A 20502-nucleotide genomic window follows, 5' to 3' on the forward strand; every position below is an offset into this window, starting at 1 on the left:
CCATGTGAATCTGAAAACAATGTGTAGACTTTCCACTGTACCGTTTGTCATCCTATCATTGATGAGAATGTCTCAGATGACAACCGAACTGAACTTTCGGGATGTTCCCTCTAAACTCCCTCTGGAGCATCACTGACGTCTGCTTCAGGTACTTCACCTTGGTCTGGAGGAGGGGAGGGGGTGGGAGAGAAGACATGTCAAGGTTTTTATTCATCGGTATTCACACCCCGTGACTTTCTCCACATGGTACAGCCTGAATTTAAAATGGATTACACTGATTTGTTTGGTCACTGGCCTACCCACAATACCCCATAATGTCAAAGTGGAATTGTTTTTTATTTATGTATTTTTTTTTACAAATAAAACACTGAAATGTCTTGTCAATAAGTATTCAACCTCTTTGTTATCGCAAGCCTAAATAAATGTGCTGAACAAGTCACATAAGTTGCATGTACTCACTGTGTGCAGTAATGACTACCTCGTCTCTGTACCCCACACATAGAATTATCTGTAAGTTGCCGCAGTCGAGCAGTGAATTTCCAAACACAGATTCAACCTCAAAAACTAGGGAGGTTTTCCAATGCCTCACAAAGTAGAGCAGATGGGTTGGTAGATGGGTAAAAATAAAAAGCAGATATTGAATATCTCAACATGGTGAAGTTATGAATTACACTTTGGATGGTGTGTCGATACACCCAGTCACTGCAACGATACAGGCGTCATTCCCAACTCAGTTGCCAGAGAGGAAGGAAGCTGCTCAGGGATTTTACCATGAGGCCAATGGTGACTTTAAAACAGTTACAGAGTTTAACAGCTGTGATAGGAGGGGATTCTATTATCTGTCCTGCGTTACCCCGGTGGGAGGAGGGTCCGGGATGTCCCTGGAGCCTGAGCCAGGTGCCACTTTCAAAGCCGGATCAAAACAAAGTGATGTAGGTCAAATCAAATCAAATTGTATTTGTCACATGCGCCGAATACAACAAGTGTAGACTTTATCGTGAAATGCTGACTTACAAGCCCTTAACCAACAGTGCAGTTCAAGAAGAAGAAAATATTGACCAAGTAGACTAAAATAAAAAGTAACACAATAACGAGGCTATATACAGGGGGCACCGGTACCGAGTCCACAGGCTAGTTGGGGTAATCATCATGTAGGTGGGGGCGAAGTGACTACGCATAGGTAACAAACAAACAGCGAATTGCAGCAGTGTACAAAAGTACGCGGAGTAATGATTTAGGATTCGAAGTTTCCATATGCATAGGCCTAAAAGTGTTTGGTCTTGATAAAAAACCCATATGTGCTTCAGCTGCCTTCCCAATGTTTGAAAATGCAAACATTTGACGGATAGAAAACATGTTGTAGACCTATGTTCCTGAATTACTGTACGCACCATGCTGCCTTGTTGACAATATGATCGCGCATTTGAAATGGCCGTTCAGTCTAATCGAACTCCCTGAATATCCAGCAGGTGCGAGCGCTTAGTAATTAGAAAAAAGTCCGCAACTAAGGATATTTATAGGGACATGACCGACGGGGAGATTTACGTTCGACTGAGTCCACAAACAACCCGCTGCGGTGAGTATGCCTAGGTCACAGGTGCTATAGCAACTTGTGTTGCAATCATATAGCCAAAACAACAATTTAAATAAAAAAACTTGCATCTGGTCTTAGCAACAGAATACTTTCTCCTAGTGCACGCTAGACACACTTTTGCAATCTGTGTTTGGCGCCCAGTTTGTAGCCCGATATATTGTAACTCGGTCTAGCCGTTAAACACTAACCTACATGCAATTGAGCCATTTTACCGACCTGTGTCTGCAGCCTGGTCTCATGGACTATACGTAACATAGTAAAAGTATATCTGCCAGACTGAAATCTGTATGAAATGGTAAGTTTGGTATTTTTACAGGAGACTGACAGCTACTCAAGGCAATAAAACTGACGTATAACATTTTGGGTAATAAGCAACTTCATCTACTTAGCTGAAAGGGTTAAGGTTAGCCAACCTGCTAATTAACTTTACTCCTAATGTTTAGCCTAGATAATGTTAGCTACCTAGCTCATGTTGGCCACAACAAATTGGAATTTGTAAAATGTACATTTTTAACATATCATATGAAATGGATGATGGATATTCACAAATGTAATACATATAAAATGTAATATCATACTAGAGTGTTTCAGTTTTGCGTACAAAATGATAGGACATGGTCTGAGACCAGGTTGGTGCCTGTTTGGTGTTGCTTGGGTAGATGCTTCTGATATGGTTTGCAGTTCCCAGGAAAGCATTTTAAATTCAATTGTTTGGTCTCTCACCCCCTTCCCTGTAGAATTGTATTTTATTAGCCAACCCTTAACCTAATTCTCCTAACCTGCTGTGTAAGTTCTAACCTTATAGGTGAATTCAATTGACAATCTGTATCCCATCTAGACACAACCTGTGTACAGTGCAGTAGGCAGGTCTTCCATGTAGGAATACTGGGTCATAACGGTGGTTTATTCTTCTCCTTTAGTCATGGTTCTTCCTGGGCTTCAGGTTTGGAGATGGATACTCTTTGCCTGCATTCACTGGCTTTGTGTCTGTCAAGAGACTCTAAGACCGTAAGTCAATCTGCACTCACAAGTTAGAATTTAGTGATCAGACTTGCTTCTCTCCTCTGGGTTTAATGTTCTTTTAGAGCAATTTTTCCATCTACTCTTTCTGCAGATCTTTATCCCCCTGTGTATTTCACCTGGCTTTGTGTTTAGAGGTATCCTGTCATTGGGTAGTGATTGTCCTGTTGCCGGGTGTGTTCTCTGTAGGGTTTACATGGTAGCCATTCCTGCAGTGATCCAGGCAGGCTCAGAGGCCAAGCTTTGTGCCAGCCTTCTGCAGCCCAACGAGACCCTGGTCATGACCGTATCTCTGATGGCCGACGGGCAGAACAAGAGACTTCTCCACCAGAGTTCTGACCAAGAGTTTCACCGCTGTTTCCAGTTTCAGGTCAGCCCAGCACTGGTGGACATCTAGAGCCATTCCAATAAGAGTGTACTGCTCAGCTGTGATGCAATGCCAGCTTATTTTATGGGAAATGTCAGTGGTGGCCTACCAGAACTTTTCTGTGATTCAGGCTCCAATTTGTACCAGGTTTTGATTGAATGCTTGTATATACTATCGAGACTTACATTACGCTGAGTGCATAATGTGATCCCTGCAGGAGTTAAACGCTCTACCTTGAAGTTGCTAGTGGCACGCTCTTACCAGCTGGGCCACACGGCACCACATTTTTAATGTCCTTTGTTATCGGTCCGTTAGTTCACCGGTGTTGCCCTGTTTCCGTCCCTGACAGGCCCCTCACGTGAAGAGCGACAAAGTGCAGAACTTTAAGGTGGAGGTTCGAGGGGAAACATTTCTATCCACAGAGGAGAGAAGGGTCATGATCAAACCCTACAGCCCCATGACGTTCATCCAAACGGACAAACCAATCTACAACCCAGGACAAACGGGTAATGTTACAGCCGGTAGTCTGGTTGCTAAGAAACAGGACAATTGGGTGTTGGCGTGTTCTGTAATGGTTTACTCCGGTGCTTTGACCTTTTTGGGCCCATTTTGATATCAACAGTTTTCCACGACCCCACCATGTTCCCTTTGTTTATTTGAGGCTGTAACAGTATTACAATGAAGTACTGTCAGACTGAAATCTGAAGGAAGATTTGTGAAATGCATCAGGCAATAATTGTGTAGAAAAGAACACTATCATTGCTGGCAATGCTCTTCCCCAGTCTGTTCTAACGAGTCATGCGTGGCTTATGAGGATTGTAGAGGGAAACGGTAGAAATACCGGGTGAAAGATGATGGTAATCTGGGAACCTTGGGATTATGAGGAAGTTGTCTGAAATGATGCTTCTAATATTCTTATTGTTCGTCTTGTCATTGGCTTTTTACAGTGCATTTTAGAGTCGTCACCTTGGATACCCATTTTAGCCCCGTCAATCAGCTGGTGAGTTGAAAATATACGATTGACAATAGTATTTTAAGTCAGTCTCTACTATTTCAAACCAAGATGCAGAAGTGTCACAATACTGTGATGGACATAGCAGTCTGGTATTATGTACAGCACTCAACCAGCCAGGACATGGGGCTTCCATTCATATAGGTCAGACTGGAATGAATGGGATCATCTCTTCCTGAGATTGAATTGCAAATGCTACATGTGATGTTTACGTTAAGCGACCAAGCCAATCACCTGTCTAGTTCCTATAGTTGTAGACAGCTATGCGCCTCTGTTTTGGCATTGGGTTCATGTTTCATTAACAACTCCATCTCTTGTCTTTGCCCTTCACAGTACAACATTGTGGAACTTGAGGTAAGATCCTTGTTAGTCTAACTTTATTATGACTCCCCCAGCTAGCTAGGTCCTCATTCATATCCACCTACTGTATGAGTTAGCTAAATACTTCCTATCAGCGTTGTGATCTGGGCCCCCTTCAGTAGATGAATGTTACAGATAGAACTGACTCCTTGTCCTGTATACTGTTGTGAACTTTCCACATCGTTGTGTCCTGCTGAACGTTCCCCTTCCTATGAACCAACAGGATGTTAATCACAACCGGATTGGACAGTGGGTCAACACTACATCCAGTGGCAGCATTCTGCAGCTTTCTCACCCCCTGAACTCTGAAGCACCTGTAGGATCCTATACCATTGTAGTGTGGATTGGTGAAGAGAAAATCTACCACAACTTCAAGGTAGAACAGTATGGTAGGTGGAGTTTCTCTTTCATGCTTGGTAATGTTGAATCAATGCATCACAACCCTGGAACATTCTGGAGTTGACTGCTGTTCTTTTTATCTGTAGTTTTGCCCAAGTTTGAGATCCAAATGAACCTCACGGACAAGATCAGCGTTGTTCAGGAAGAGTATGAAGTGAAAGTGTGTGCAAAGTGAGTAAACAGTATTGGTGAATTGCAATGTAGTGGAGTTACACATGTCATTAATAATGTCATTACGCTGAGGCAGACCTGGGTTGAAATACTATTGGAAGTATTTCATTTACCTTCACAGTTCAAATTAAGGATTTGGATCTTTGTAAATGACATTTTATTGGTTACAACACGTGTTTAGTACATGTTGCGGGTGCAGCAATATGTAACAATTTCACATATGCCTAATACACACATCTAAGGAATGGAATTAAGAATAGATGGTCAATGTCAGAGGTATAGAATACAGTATATACATACGAGATGAGTAATGCAAGGTATGTAAGCATTATTAGTGACCAGTATTTCAAGTCTGTAGGCAGCAGCCTGTGCTAGTACTGTAGCTTAATTTGATAATACACTTGGAAATTGTTATGCATTTGAGGATGCTCAAATACACTTATTTAAATATAAAATCCTTAAATATGCATGTGGTCTACATTAATGACATGCTACTGCGCAATGTCTTAAAATACTGCTACAATCCCTGAGATTATGTACGGTGGCATTTTACATGAGCAGTGCTGTTCTAGGATCAGGTCCCACCCTGACATGTGACCTTGTTCATTATGATCTGTAGTTAAAACTGATCCCGTTCTGAGGCTCTATGAATACAGGTCCAGATTCATTGACCGTGTTAAATGCGTGACTTCAAGCCTGCGGGAATGCATAAGCCTTTAGGTCTCGTGTTTTTAATATGATAATTGGATGTAGGAAGTTGACACTTGTCTTGTTGTGAATTGAAATCAGATACACGTATAGGCAGCCTGTACCTGGTAAAGCAGGGGTCAAGTTGTGCCGACTCTTGGTGGACAATGCAGTGATACCAATAACAATCGATGAGCGAAATCCACAAGGAGTTCCTGATTACACACCTCCATGCCACAAAGAGTCAATAGAGGTTTGTATGCTTTCCTAAAACTAGTAGTGCTGTTTTTACCAACATATTACATTTTGAATGAGATTTAAATCTATTTGTGTGGTTCTGCTTGCTTTTCCTAGATGGACCATACTGGCTGTGCTTCTTATGTCTTCAACATGGCAATTTTCACAAAGAATGCAGGAGAGAAATTGCTGGGAGACGTGTTTAGTTTCCATGCAGAAGTACAGGAGGAGGGGACAGGCGAGTCCTTTATGAGATGCATCATGTCGTTTCCTCAATACAAACCCTTCATTTCACTTCAGCTGATGGCGACGTAACTATTGCCTGTTTCATTAGATCAGGGTTTCCCTAACTGTCCTGGGGTTCCCCCTGGGTTTTGGTTTCTGCCCGAGCGCTACACAGCTGACTGAAATAACCGTCTCATAGTGTAGTTTTGATTAGAATCAGCTGTAGTGCAGGAAACTACAAGGTGCACCCAGGGGGGGTCCAGGACTGAGTTTGGGTTCCTCTGCGTTGGGAAGAAAGAGCTTTATGACCGTTGGTGCTGCAGCAGGGTTTTATATAATGCTGTTTTCTGGTTTTAATTTTCTGTTTAAGCTGCACTGCAGTTCAGTTTCTGCATGGTGTTGGTACTGGTAATTGTGAAATATACCATCCTGTTTTCATTTGACAGGTGTGACACTGTCAGAGGAAAAACGCATTGAGCTCTCCTATGTGATTGGTGAATTCACATTTGTTGACACGCCCCAAATCTATGAGCATGGATCAATTATCGAAGGCAAGGTAAGTCCAAATGGTGTTCCTGTTGCATTGTGGAAGCTAGTTTGTCCTGCTTCCTGAACTAGCAGTATGTGGTAGGTAATGATGACGTATGTAGTGTCACTTCATTCATACAACACCTTTTCCTCAGATAAATGCTGTTCGCTTTAACAACACACCCATCTCTGACATGTTAGTCTACCTGTTTGAGGAGAAAGGCTGGTCCTCATATCTACGACTACAGAACCTAACCACGGACAGTCGTGGTATTGCCAGGTTCTCCGTCAACACAACCAGTCTGCCCAAAGAGAATATTAACCTCGTAGTAAGTATGATTCCTTCTAGGTTTGACAGACTTTATACTCCATGCCAGTGTCCTGGAGACCGTAAGGGGTGCATGTTTAGTTTCTTGCCCACACAGCTGAAGTCAAATAATGAACTCTTCCTCAAGATTTGATTATTTGAATCAGACCGCTTGGGGTCCCCAGGACAGTAGGGGAAACGCTGCCCTAAGGTCATGACCCTAACATGCTATGACCAGGATGGGCTAGGGGGAAGTAAGTTGGATCTGTTACCATATTGCTTCCTGTCATCCTCTCAGATCCCCACTGTATATAGGACACGGTCTAGGGGGTGATTTAGGATTGGGCCTTCAGTTAGACTCTCCCTTTTGTTCCTTTCCAGGTGAGCGACACCCCACAAGCAGAGTTCCCAGGATACAGGGTCCCCTATTTCAACAGAGGGCAACACCTACTCTCACTGATCCAGCCCGCTGCCCCTGACAGTAAACCGTCCAGCTCCCTGGCTATTCAGAAGGTGGAGAAACCACTGGCATGTGGGCAGGCGGTGTCAATCACCATCCGCTATGCCATCGTAGGGGAGACTGTCCCAAAGGGCTCTGTGGCTGTCCTCTACCTGGTGAGTAGAACCAGGAACAACCTGCAAACCCACGGTGCCTCTCAAAAAGCACCATATTTCCTAGTTGCGCTCCTTTAGTCCAGGATCATTTCAGACATTGCCCCTGCCACACTTTCAAAGGATGTTCCTTTACTACACCAATACTCCTAATCAACCACTGTAACCCAACCTAGCTCATGTTACAAATTGGACTTTGTTGAATATATATATTCAGAAAATTCGCAACCTATATAAAATGGATGATGGACATCCACAAATGAATACATGCGTAACATATCATACTAATTGGAGTGAGTCCAGGTCTACCCCATGAGTCCAGGTTGCAACGTCTCCTCTCTGTTGCTGAGAACTGTTCCCTTTCCCTCCAGGCCTTATCCAGAGGGGTCATAGTTCAGCATGGACACATCAATGTTACTGTGCAGCAGGACAGTCCTGGTGAGTGAGTTTCATGATGTGATTCTGAACGTTCTGGAAGGTGCTCGATGACAGTGACCTGCTCTTGCGTTGCAGTAGCTGAGGGTGACGTCACCTTGACGTTGGCAGTGGTTCCAGAGATGGCGCCGGTGGTTCAGCTCCTGGTGTACAGTATGCTACCCAGTGAGACTGTCATCGCCCACAGCATGAACTTCCCCACTGAGAAATGCTTCAGGAACAAGGTGTGTGCAGGAGTCTCATATCCCCAGTGACTGATTTTCTGAAAGGTGTCCAGTATTTCCAGACTGTATCATACCTGGAGTAATGGTATCTGATGTGTGTGCCAGGTGTTGGTGGAGTTCTCTCCCTCCAACGCTGTCCCAGGGGAGGCGAACACCCTGCATCTCTCTGCCCAGCCCGGTTCCCTCTGTGGCCTCGGTGCTGTGGACCAGAGTGTTGGCATCATGGAGCCAGGGAAGAGGCTGGATGCTGACAAGGTAACGGAGCTCACTGAAGTGAACTACAGTGGTACCAGCATACCTACTGTTTTGGTGGTGCTGGGAATACAACCAGTGACTACAGCAGACATGGAGTGGATCTGTTCACTGGGGAGCATTTATCAAATGTGATGGGACTCATTCTCTGGCCTGAGGCCCACTTTCTATTGACTCTCAGTAACTGGAAAGCACCTCCTTATTGATGTTCTGGGTTGATGGGACAACGTTCTAAACATTTAGCAATGGAAAACAAAATGGAGTTTTTCCCCAAGTAGTCGTTTCAGTCTGTTCTGTTTGGTCCCCAATGAACAAGGTAATTTCACACCTCCCCGTTGTCCCTTTCCAGATATTTGATTTGTTACCGGTCAAGGAGACGACCTATATTCCCTACGAGCTTGAAGATCCAGTAGCATGTTTACGTGTTAGACCAAGGAGATTCATAATACCACACCCATATGGACCGTCTGAGATGACAAATGATCCTTATGCAGTTTTTCAGGTAAATATTTCTGCCCTGTTTTCTCAACTTGAAGCCTCTTTTCTTTCTGGGAAGAATCAGTCCCCATTCTGTTACAATGTGTTCATCTTACACTGTTAAACTGAATAGAATTTATTAATAAATTGTTTCTGCTCTTTCTAGACGCTGGGACTGAAGCTAGCGACTAACCTGGATATAAGAGTACCTTCCTGCCTCAGTTACCAGGGGAACCAGTACTATCGCTCCTATGGTGAGATGTCCTTACCAACCCTTATTCTCATTGCCAAGTCTAATGAATCTTGGGTTATGGATGACCTTTTTGTTAGAATAAGCACAGCATTCAGTCCATTTTAACTTGACAATAATGGCCATGTTTTGTGTTAGTAGCTTACAGCCATATGGCTAGGCCTGGATCAGCAGGTCCTAGACTTGAAATGGCTGTGGCTGGTGGACTTGCCGCTCCACCTCCGCCACCCATACAGACGGTCCGTACATTCTTCCCTGAGACATGGATTTGGGACCTTGTGGAAGTTGGGTAAGTGCTCTGCACAGTGAGGCTGACCTCTGGTGAAAGCCCTCTTAGCTCTTGCCTCATATCCAAACAGTAGTGGTGTAGATTAGGACCCTGAACCTCTGTAAACTGTAGGCCAGCTTTCTCTTAGGAAAGACCCTTTGACCTCAATGGGTGTCCCTGGTTAGATAAAGCTTAAATGGATTTGTAACAACAAACGGTGTTGAAATTAGTCCTTCTCTATTGGACACTTGGTGGCTTTCTGTTTGAACTCTGACCTCTGTATTCCAGGGAGTCTGGATCAGCAGATGTCCCCCTGACAGTCCCAGACACCATCACCACCTGGGAGACTGAGGTCTTCTGCCTGGCCCCCAGTGGCTTCGGTCTGGCTCCTCTGGTGGAGCTCACGGTCTTCCAGCCCTTCTTCCTGGAGCTCACCCTGCCCTACTCAGTCATCCGGGGAGAGCACTTTGAGCTGAAGGCCACTGTGTTTAACTACCTCTCCAAGTGCATCGTGTTACGACACTGCACCGGGATGGTTTCTTGAGTTGTATTGTTTTTGTCGTACCGTGTTATCTTACGACGCGTTCCTCTTTGGCAGGTTTCTGTGACTCCAGCTCTTTCCTCTGACTACACTCTCACACCCTTGCGTGATGTCCGGGACTCCTCGTGCTTGTGTGCCAATGGACGAAAGACCTTCAGTTGGACAATGGCCCCCTCTGTCCTGGGTTAGTCTTCGTTCAACTGTTCAAACGGCAGAATGGATGTCAACCTGAGTTGTGTACTGTCACCGTATTGGATGGTGTGTAACCTGCGCTGTACTGTGTGTAGGGGTTTTGAACGTGTCCGTTAGTGCGGCGGCTGTCCAGTCCCACACTGCGTGTGACAACGGGGTTGCGAACGTACCGGAGAGAGGACGCGTTGACACGGTCACACGGAGCCTGCTGGTGAAGGTATGTAGTCTACTGCTGTGGGAGAACTAACGTTAGGTTGCACAGATACTGTCTAGTGTAACTGCCTCTGAAATGAATCCCTCTCTTCCTCCAGGCTGAGGGAACAGAGAAGAGCCACACCTACAACTGGTTGCTGTGTCCTACTGGTCAGTAATGAATCAACGTTGAATGTTCACGGTGGTTGACGTGATCGTCTTCATTCAACTCATCTTTGTGTCCACAGGAGAAGCTCTGACGGAGGAGGTGGAACTGCAACTCCCCCAGAACGTGGTGGATGGTTCTGCTAGGATTTCCCTCTCAGTTCTGGGTAAAATACACCCCTGTGTAGTGGTGGGAAGACAACCCTTCGCCTGTGACGCTGCTGTTTGCTGAAGAGGACAGTCTGTAACAGAAGTCCCTTGTTTCTCTGTAGGGGACATCCTGGGTCGGGCCCTCAACAACCTGGATGGACTGTTGCAGATGCCGTATGGGTGTGGGGAGCAGAACATGGCCCTGCTCTCCCCCAATATCTACATCCTGGAGTACCTGAGGAACACAAAGCAGCTCACGCCAGCCATCCTAGACAAGGCTACCAAGTTCCTCACTAGTGGTAGGAGAGTCCCTTTAAAATCTGTCTTGATTAGACACCAAATCCACAAACTGGGCTGAATTTGTCCAATTAGAGGATTTAGTTTTCCATTTTTAAAGTGTTTCTCCACGGTGTACCCTGCTGTCATGGTAACGATGGAGCTGCATAACGGATGATATCAATGTCTTAACATAACATCACTGACCCAACACATGGTTTCCTACTGAAGTCATTTGATGGTAGAATATAGACACTGTCTCATAGCACCCTATTCCTTATATAGGGCAGGACTCTCCAACCCTGTTACTGTCCTGTAGGGTTTCACTCCAACCCTAATCTAGCTCCCCTTCTAATAATTAGCTGGCTGAATGGGGTTAATTACAACTTGGTTGGAGGGTAGCTCTCCATGAACAGGGGTGGAGAGCCCTGATATATTGGGGCACAACTCTGGGAATGGAACAACCGCTTGGTCACTGTTCATGCTAAAACCCCACCGACAGGTTACCAACGGCAGCTGAACTACAAGAATGCTGATGGTGCGTACAGCACGTTTGGACAAGGCTTGGGGAACACCTGGTGAGTACTTGGCTTGTTTTTCACCTACTGGTGGCTTCAATGAAGCATTGACCAATCAAATGGCATCTCTGGCATGGAGACGATGGATTGGACAGTTGCCGTGTGATGTCATGACTTGGAGCGTGACGATATTATGTCGGGGCTTTTAAATGAATCCATTTCTTTCTTCAGGCTGACTGCTTTTGTCTTGAGATCCTTTGGCAAAGCCCAGTCTTTCATCTATGTTGACCCGGCAACGATGGAGCAATCCAAGACTTGGTTGGAACGTCAACAAGGCAAACATGGCTGTTTCAGAGCTTTAGGGAAGCTCTTGAACAACAGAATGAAGGTATTTTATATTGCTAATAAACTGGTTGTTTCGTCAGACCAGACATAGTTTGATTTCAACAGGCTAGATGCAGTTAGTGTGACATTGTTTTCTAGGGTGGAGTGACGGATGAAGTCACACTGACTGCTTACATCACTGCTTCAATGCTGGAGCTCAACATGTCCGTGTCGGTAAGTAGCTTCACTCCATGGAACCGTTTCTCACAACGTCATTACAGGCAACTCATTTAGCCTCCTGTATGACATCAGTCTTACATCAACTGTCATTTACAGCTTCTACGATGTAGTGAAGTCATTTCTCTGCAAGTAGCCTATGACATAACATAGAATGGGCGTTACGTAAGCAGATCTGAATGGTGTAGATCTGTTACTACTGATATTAGGCTCCAGCTTGAATCTCTCTAGTCTGGTCCCAGATCTGTTCGTGTTGTCTGATTTTTCAGCTTTATTTTAAGAGTCCCATCCCTCTTTAGCATGGGACCTCTGCATATACACAAATTATACCCTTTACAAATGCAACGTAATAAAATGCACAAGATTTACAAGGAAAAACAATCCCGTTCCTCAGCAAAAAGTGTTCCCTAATTAACAATTTGAACTGCCTGAGGCCCCAGAACAGCAAGTTGAATGGAACCCAGTCCAAACTGATCTGGGACCAGGCTGGCTTATCTTAATGTGCTGCTGTCATTCTGTGCTCTAGGATCCTGTTGTGGACCACAGCTTGTCTTGCCTGAAGAACTCCACCAGTGATTTGTCCAACACCTACGCTACTGCTCTGCTGGCCTACACCTTCACCCTGGCAGGTGACATGGAGACACGGGCCCGGCTTCTGCAGCACCTCGACACCATCTCATTTCAAGAGGGTGAGCTATATCCTGGTCCGAGATCTGTTAGCGCAGTCTTTCCTTGATTGAGCATGCCTGGATAATGGAGTAGTCCCAAAAGTGCAAACACTCAGACCATCTGGCGCTCCAGATAGGCCCAATAAAAATATTAATTTTAAATTATTGTTAAGAAAAATAATATTGTTTGAACTTGCTCATTAAAATTGTATTTGGCAGGAAATGAATTGGGGAGGTCAGAACTTTGTATTGGGATGAATAAGCTAGTTCTTATTCTGGCGTGTGTGTGTGCTCCTCAACCCTCAGGGGGTCTCCTGCACTGGTCCCAGTCCTCCTCGGAGACCTTACCCTCCCTGGAGGTGGAGATCAGCTCCTACGTTCTGCTGGCGTCCCTCAGTGCCTCTTCTCGGTCTACCTCTGACCTGGGCTACGCCTCCCGCATCGTCAGGTGGCTGGTGAGGCAGCAGAACGCCTACGGAGGCTTCTCCTCCACCCAGGTATACTTCCCAAACATTGTAACTTTGACTTGTATCAGACCACAGGTCATGTGTTCTTCATGTCCAACCTGGTGAGGCTCACTTCCACTGGTACAGAGCCTAGAAACCATCATAATGAATGGAATTGGGATTTAGTCACTTTAGCAACTGTTCAATGTGAGGAAAATAATCAACCCTTCAAAATGGTGTCTTTAATTTTGAACTGATTGTCCTGTGGTCTGTATGTGTAGGACACCGTGGTGGCCCTCCAGGCCCTGGCTCTCTACTCCACCAGGGTGTTCAGTAGAGGAGGAGCCAGCACAGTGACGGTACGGTCTCCCAGTGGGGAACGGTGCCTCTTCCATGTCAACCAAAACAACAAGCTTCTGTACCAGGAGAGGGCGCTGCAGGACACAGAAGGGAAGTACAGCGTTGAAGTGAAGGGCAGTGCTTGTGCCTCAGTGCAGGTCAGTGAATACACATCTCTCCTCCCAGTCCTGTGGCGCAAGATGCACTGTAATACACATGACAGGGAAGATGTTTCTTCTGGCTCATAAAACGTTTGTATTTGGACAGGATGGTTTCCCTGACTTCCTCTTCTCTATCCCAGGTGGTGGTCCGCTACAACGTCCCTACTCCTACCAGAAGCACAACGCTCAGTATCCAGGTGACTCCAGAGGTGGACTGCAACAGCAAGTCTTTGAGACCCAGAGTCACGCTGAAGCTCGAGTCTCGGTAAGAATGAAGGACCTGTCTTGTATTCACCTCGTTTGCCGGTGTTATCTTGGCGCGTGTCTTACAGAATGGATTTGACCCAAATGAATTAGTTTCGTTATACCCGTTTATAGGTTATTGACCTTCTAGTTGGTACCTCTGCTTGGATCAGTCGGAATGCTTAGCCGGCAGCCTGGTCTTTATGGCTAAAACAATCCAAGCATTTGTCAATCATGTCTTTCTCAGATATCGTGGAAAGGAGCTCACCACCAATATGATTATAGTGGATTTGAAAATGCTCTCTGGGTTTTCTCCAGATCCAGACTCTTTGGGGAGGGTGAGTTGTTGTGGTGTGACCTTTATCCATGGAGGTCTTGCCTCATCGGTGTCCCTTTTTTAAGGCTCAAGGTTTTTTTGTCCGTACAATGTCAATGACTTGTCTTCACAGCTGAGGGGTTCGAGTCAAGTGGATCGTGTTGATATCAAAGATGACCATGTGTTACTGTACTTGACAGAGGTGAGGTGAAAACCATCGTTCAGTTTGAAATGTTTCACATGGCGCTCTATAATGGGCTTCATTTAAAAATAATCTATTTTGCTGTATCTGTCAGCAAAGCTGAAATACAGAAACTTCTGCTTAGATCGTTTAATGACCCATATGTTTGTTTCTCTCCCAACAGCTGACATCACTATTTCCTTTCCACATCACCCTGGACATCATACAGGAGTTCCCAGTACAGAATCTAAAGCCAGCAGTGGTCAAGATCTATGACTACTACCAGCCAAGTAAGTTGATCTACTAACCCTCCCCAAAATGTTATTTTCCCCTCTTCTGAGGAACATTTGGTCAACTTGTTTTCATTTACTGAGACTAACCTGTCTTACGGTTACAGGTGACCAGGCTGAGACAGAATACGTCTTCCCTTGCAAGTAGGGGGTCCAAGCTGGTGAGCTGCTTTAAATCTGGACTTATTGGTGATGAATTGTGTTCTAGGTGACTCGTATACTATAAATGATTTAGGGAGCCAGTCTTCCTTTAATCTAAATGCTGGTCAGTTTGTTAAAGGATTCATTAAATGTACTTGCTCCTCGACAGATGGAAGAAGATGCCATTGAGGTCACACCTGCAACCCTTGAGACGTCTTTCAAGTGCTGAAGTAAAACTATGGAACTGCAAATAAAGCTTTTCATTAGAACCCTTTTCTGGAGTATTTTGTCACTGAGGTGAATATTGTGAGGCAGTGTTGTTCATCCTGGGGCTCATGAAGCAATGTGATTGGGGGTACAGTAAACAGAGCAGCTCTCTGGAGGTATAGTTTCCATCTGTGCTGTTAATCAGGGTCGCCAACTGTACAAAGGTGTAAATATTGTACACAACTTTGGGTTCTCATCTCTTTTGTTCCTCAGTCTGTGACATGGAGGCCTGGTTCTTTTAGTTCTCATCAGGGAATGGGTCAGGACATAATGCCACTAAATGACATTAATGTCTTACAAGAGCATGAGTCCTGGCTGTGATCTCCTGATGAATGGTGTGGACAAGGCAAGATGTGGTGGTAAACACCTCACAAATCAATGAGATTAACAGAACAATTGATGACCCAACAGATACTATAGAGCCCTACTGACAACACGACTCACTAAATTCTATGAAAGAAACGTATGCAAACATGCTGTGAAAACAGTACTTTTTTAAAAAGCAGTGGTTATGGCCTGACAATGGGAAAGAAAGGAGGTGTTCTGGGTTGTCAAACTAAGCCATCGCTCTACTTTAGATGGCGGTACAATACCAGATGTTTTGGTTCAGAAGATTTAACGAGCCCTCTTGATTGGACAGTACGCAACAATAGATCTGCCAGGCAGTGGTCACCAAACCACCCTGTAGTCTCCTGGGGGAACTCAATCACTTGTGGCACTGAGCTTTACTCACATTGTTAATTCCAAATGGACCTCTGACCCCGACACGTCTTAGTCACTCTGGTATATCTGCAAGGATTATCAGTGGTATTGTAGGTAGTCTAGTGGTTAGGGTGTTGGGCCAGTAACAAAGGTTGCTAGATCGAATCCCTGAGCTGACAAGAATCTGTCGTTCTGCCCCTGAGCAAGGCAGTTAACCCACTGTTCCTAGGCTGTCATTGTAAATAAGAATTTGTTCTTAACTGACTTGCCTAGTTAAAGGATAAATTAACAAAATTGTCAGGTCGCTTTTGTTTTGGGATTAACATTATTGTATGGGACAATATACATGTTTGAGATCATTTGAAAAATAATTTTATTGAACATTTATTGGTGTCTTTTTAATGTAATGATTAAAAGGTTATTTGTTTTGGGTGTTGTGAGAAATTCTAGCAAAATAAATAGTGCACAGAAATTCTGTCAAATGGTCTCCCTGCTAAGGAAGTTAATACCACTGGGCTAGTAGGAGTTACCACCATATCTCACATCAGTCAAGGGAAGTGACACGTGTACACTTTGGGAGGAAGGAGAGAGAATTGGGACAAGGTCCCTATATCTCTATAGGGATTCTACCCCCTTCTGTCGTATCATGTAGAGAAGGTTTTGGCTTTGGACTTCCTCTTTCTGGGCAGCAGAGGCGAGAGGGTAGTAGCCAGAGGTTCCTCTTTGACAGGTGTGGCTGAGGGGGGTGGTAACCCCAAACCAAGCTCCAGCTTAACCCTGGAGGTCTTGGGAGTGTGGTGAGCGAGGTGACCCAGCTGTAGGCCTCTTGGCTTGATGGGCGGAGGGGCAGCTGTGCTGGTTCAGACACACAGAGCAGAGAGGATTGACAGGTAGACACACCTGTTGACCAAACCCCACCAGCAACCAGTTGATCTCACTCCATAGATCCCTGTGTCGGGGAAGAGAGAGGAAGATCATCAATCACCATCCCCGTCTTCATCAAATCATGTCGGACAGAAATCACAAGGCCAAATGTTTCCCTTACCTGCTGTAAGGGATCTGATTGGTCAGTGACTGGTTAACGAGTGACCTGATGGGTCAGAGGTACAGGAAGTGGTGTCACCTTGGTAACCAGTCTTCCAGGGCCTTGCGTGTCTCCTCTGGGTTCTTGGTCCCACCTCTCGTCCATCCCAGCCGGTTGGAGATACGGTGGACGTGCGTGTCCACGCCTACACACACACAATAAAAACAACAAAAATCCCATTATAAAGACGCCCACTATATAATCCAATAGAACTGCCACTCTGCACTTGATCAGACCACACCACATAACATGCAGACTAGAGTATGGGATTTGTAGTTCTATATGTGAGCCATACCTACCTATGCCAGAGACCTGGTGCCAGGTGAGCCATCTTGGGTCCTACTCCAGGTAGTCGTACCAGGCCCTCCACTGTGTTAGGGATGTACCCCTCTAAACTCCCTCTGGAGCATCACTGACGTCTGCTTCAGGTACTTCACCTTGGTCTGGAGGAGGGGGGGTAGGAGAGAAGACATGTCAAGGTTTTATTCATAAGTATTCACACCCCTTGACTTTTTTCCACATGGTACAGCCTGAATTTAAAATGGATTACACTGAGATTTGTTTGGTCACTGGCCTACCCACAATACCCCATAATGTCAAAGTGGAATTGTTTTTTATTTATGTATTTTTTTACAAATAAAACGCTGAAATGTCTTGTCAATAAGTATTCAACCTCTTTGTTATGGCAAGCCTAAATAAATGTGCTGAACAAGTCACATAAGTTGCATGTACTCACTGTGTGCAGTAATGACTACCTCATCTCTGTACCCCACACATAGAATTATCTGTAAATTCCCTCAGTCGAGCAGTGAATTTCAAACACAGATTCAACCACAAAAACTAGGGAGGTTTTCCAATGCCTCACAAAGTAGAGCAGATGGGTTGGTAGATGGGTAAAAATAAAAAGCAGATATTGAATATCTCTTTCAACATGGTGAAGTTATGAATGACACTTTGGATGGTGTGTCGATACACCCAGTCACTACAAAGGTACAGGCGTCCTCAGTTGCCAGAGAGGAAGGAAGCTGCTCAGGGATTTTACCATGAGGCCAATGGTGACTTTAAAACAGTTACAGAGTTTAACGGCTGTGATAGGAGGGGATTCAATGATCTGTCCTGCGTTACCCCGGTGGAAGGAGTGTCCGGGATGCCTCTGGAGCCTGAGCCAGGTGCCCCTTTCAAAGCCGGCTCAAAACAAAGTGATGTAGGCAAATCAAATCAAATTTTATTTGTCACATGCGCCGAATACAACAAGTGTAGACTTTATCGTGAAATGCTGACTTACAAGCCCTTAACCAACAGTACAGTTCAAGAAGAAGAAAATATTGACCAAGTAGACTAAAAATAAAAAGTAACACAATAAGAATAACAATAACGAGGCTATATACGGGGGGCACCGGTACCGAGTCCACAGGCTAGTTGAGGTAATCATCATGTAGGTGGGGGCGAAGTGACTACGCATAGGTAACAAACAAACAGCGAGTTGCAGCAGTGTACAAAAGCACGCGGAGTAATGATTTAGGAGTTTTCATATACATAGGCCTAAAAGTGTTTGGTCTTGATAAAACCCCCATATGTGCTTCAGCTGCCTTCCCAATGTTTGAAAATGCAAACATTTGACGGATAGAAAACATGTTGTAGACCTATGTTCCTGAATTACTGTACGCACCATGCTGCCTTGTTGACAATATGATCGAGCATTTGAAATGACCGTTCAGTCTAATCGAACTCCCTGAATTTCCAGTACTTCATTGTAATACGGTTACAGCATCAAATAAACAAAGGGAACATGGTGGGGTCGTGGAAAACTTGATATCAAAATGGAGTCAGGGGCCCAAAAAGGTCAAAACCCTGGAGTAAACCATTACAGAACATGCCAACACCTAATTGTCCTGTTTCTTAGCAACCAGACTACCGGCTGTAACATTACCCGTTTGTCCTGGGTTGTAGATTGGTTTGTCCGTTTGGATGAACGTCATGGGGCTGTAGGGTTTGATCATGACCCTTCTCTCCTCTGTGGATAGAAATGTTTCCCCTCGAACCTCCACCTTAAAGTTCTGCACTTTGTCGCTCTTCACGTGAGGGGCCTGTCAGGGACGGAAACAGGGCAACACCGGTGAACTAACGGACCGATAACATAGGACATTAAAAATGTGGTGCCGTGTGGCCCAGCTGGTAAGAGCGTGCCACTAGCAACTTCAAGGTAGAGCGTTTGACTCCTGCAGGGATCCCATTCAGCATACTGTAAGTTACAAATATAAATTGTCTCGATAGTATATACTAGCATTCAATCAAAACCTGGTACAAATTGGCACCTGAATCACAGAAAAGTTCTGGTAGGCCACCACTGACATTTCCCATAAAATAAGCTGGCATTGCACAAAGAACCTAAGCGATGCATCACAGCTGAGCAGTACACTCTTATTGGAATGGCTCTAGATGTCCACCAGTGCTGGGCTGACCTGAAACTGGAAACAGCGGTGAAACTCTTGGTCAGAACTCTGGTGGAGAAGTCTCTTGTTCTGCCCGTCGGCCATCAGAGATAGGGTCATGACCAGGGTCTCGTTGGGCTGCAGAAGGCTGGCACAAAGCTTGGCCTCTGAGCCTGCCTGGATCACTGCAGGAATGGCTACCATGTAAACCCTACAAAGAACACACCCGGCAACAGGACAATCACTACCCAATGACAGGATACCTCTAAACACAAAGCCAGGTGAAATACACAGGGGGATAAAGATCTGCAGAAAGAGTAGATGGAAAAATTGCTCTAAAAGAACATTAAACCCAGAGGAGAGAAGCAAGTCTGATCACTAAATTCTAACTTGTGAGTGCAGATTGACTTACGGTCTTAGAGTCTCTTGACAGACACAAAGCCAGTGAATGCAGGCAAAGAGTATCCATCTCCAAACCTGAAGCCCAGGAAGAACCATGACTAAAGGAGAAGAATAAACCACCGTTATGACCCAGTATTCCTACATGGAAGACCTGCCTACTGCAAGTTCATTTCCTGTCATTCTACCATTGGGCAAAGAACTGAACAATTGTATGATCCATTTCATGCAATTATACCAATTTTGCCAATGGGCAGAAAGTGGCCAAATGCACTTTTATTTCCATCAATTCTAGATATTCCCCCATGACTATGCCATTTTAATGATGAGTGAGAGTGACTAACAAAATCAATGTTAGTCTAGTGTGCATAGTCTACTATGTTACTAAACCCATTTAGAGTGCATTTGGTATAGCCTGTAAAAGATCAGATGAATGTAAAAAATGTTAGGTGTTAATTTATTAGAAGTTAATCGCCGCCCTGTTATGGGAATAATGATTGCACCACAAAATGCCATAACACCTGTGGTCTATGTATACTCACCACCGCGATTTGTATATCGATTTAGAAATGAGACTCGGTCACGTCCTCTTAAATATCCTGCAAATCAAATCAAATCAAATTTTATTAGTCACATACACATGGTTAGCAGATGTTAATGCGAGTGTAGCGAAATGCTTGTGCTTCTAGTTCCGACAATGCAGTAATAACCAACAGTAATCTAACCTAACAATTCCACACTACTACCTTACACACACACACAAGTGTAAGGGATAAAGAATATGTACATAAAGATATATGGATGAGTGGTGGT

The 20502-nt window shown here is 44.7% G+C and overlaps 1 protein-coding gene and 1 pseudogene across 1 annotated transcript; one reads left to right on the forward strand and one right to left on the reverse strand.

Annotated features, from left to right (window-relative positions):
• Window positions 1-1559: 1559 nt before the first annotated feature.
• On the forward strand, window positions 1560-15007 carry LOC129851255 (alpha-2-macroglobulin-like). Its single transcript, XM_055917669.1, has 37 exons — window positions 1560-1576; window positions 2515-2602; window positions 2804-2984; window positions 3331-3487; window positions 3929-3981; window positions 4327-4347; window positions 4577-4742; window positions 4839-4923; window positions 5713-5863; window positions 5965-6085; window positions 6519-6628; window positions 6756-6929; window positions 7289-7522; window positions 7891-7957; window positions 8033-8178; window positions 8284-8433; window positions 8780-8932; window positions 9074-9161; window positions 9296-9446; window positions 9714-9936; window positions 10024-10150; window positions 10254-10375; window positions 10470-10521; window positions 10599-10682; window positions 10788-10964; window positions 11444-11519; window positions 11691-11847; window positions 11943-12017; window positions 12547-12709; window positions 12995-13185; window positions 13416-13631; window positions 13775-13899; window positions 14125-14215; window positions 14327-14395; window positions 14559-14664; window positions 14772-14825; window positions 14975-15007. The coding sequence occupies exons 2-36, from the start codon at window positions 2517-2519 to the stop codon at window positions 14810-14812; spliced, it is 4389 nt and encodes a 1462-aa protein (XP_055773644.1). The 5' UTR covers window positions 1560-1576; window positions 2515-2516; the 3' UTR covers window positions 14813-14825; window positions 14975-15007.
• Window positions 15008-16545: 1538 nt separating this feature from the next.
• Window positions 16546-20257, reverse strand: LOC129851573 (uncharacterized; annotated as a pseudogene).
• Window positions 20258-20502: the final 245 nt, after the last annotated feature.

The sequence above is a fragment of the Salvelinus fontinalis genome, chromosome 3 (assembly GCF_029448725.1).
Source record: "Salvelinus fontinalis isolate EN_2023a chromosome 3, ASM2944872v1, whole genome shotgun sequence".
NCBI classification, from domain to species: Eukaryota; Metazoa; Chordata; class Actinopteri; order Salmoniformes; family Salmonidae; genus Salvelinus; species Salvelinus fontinalis.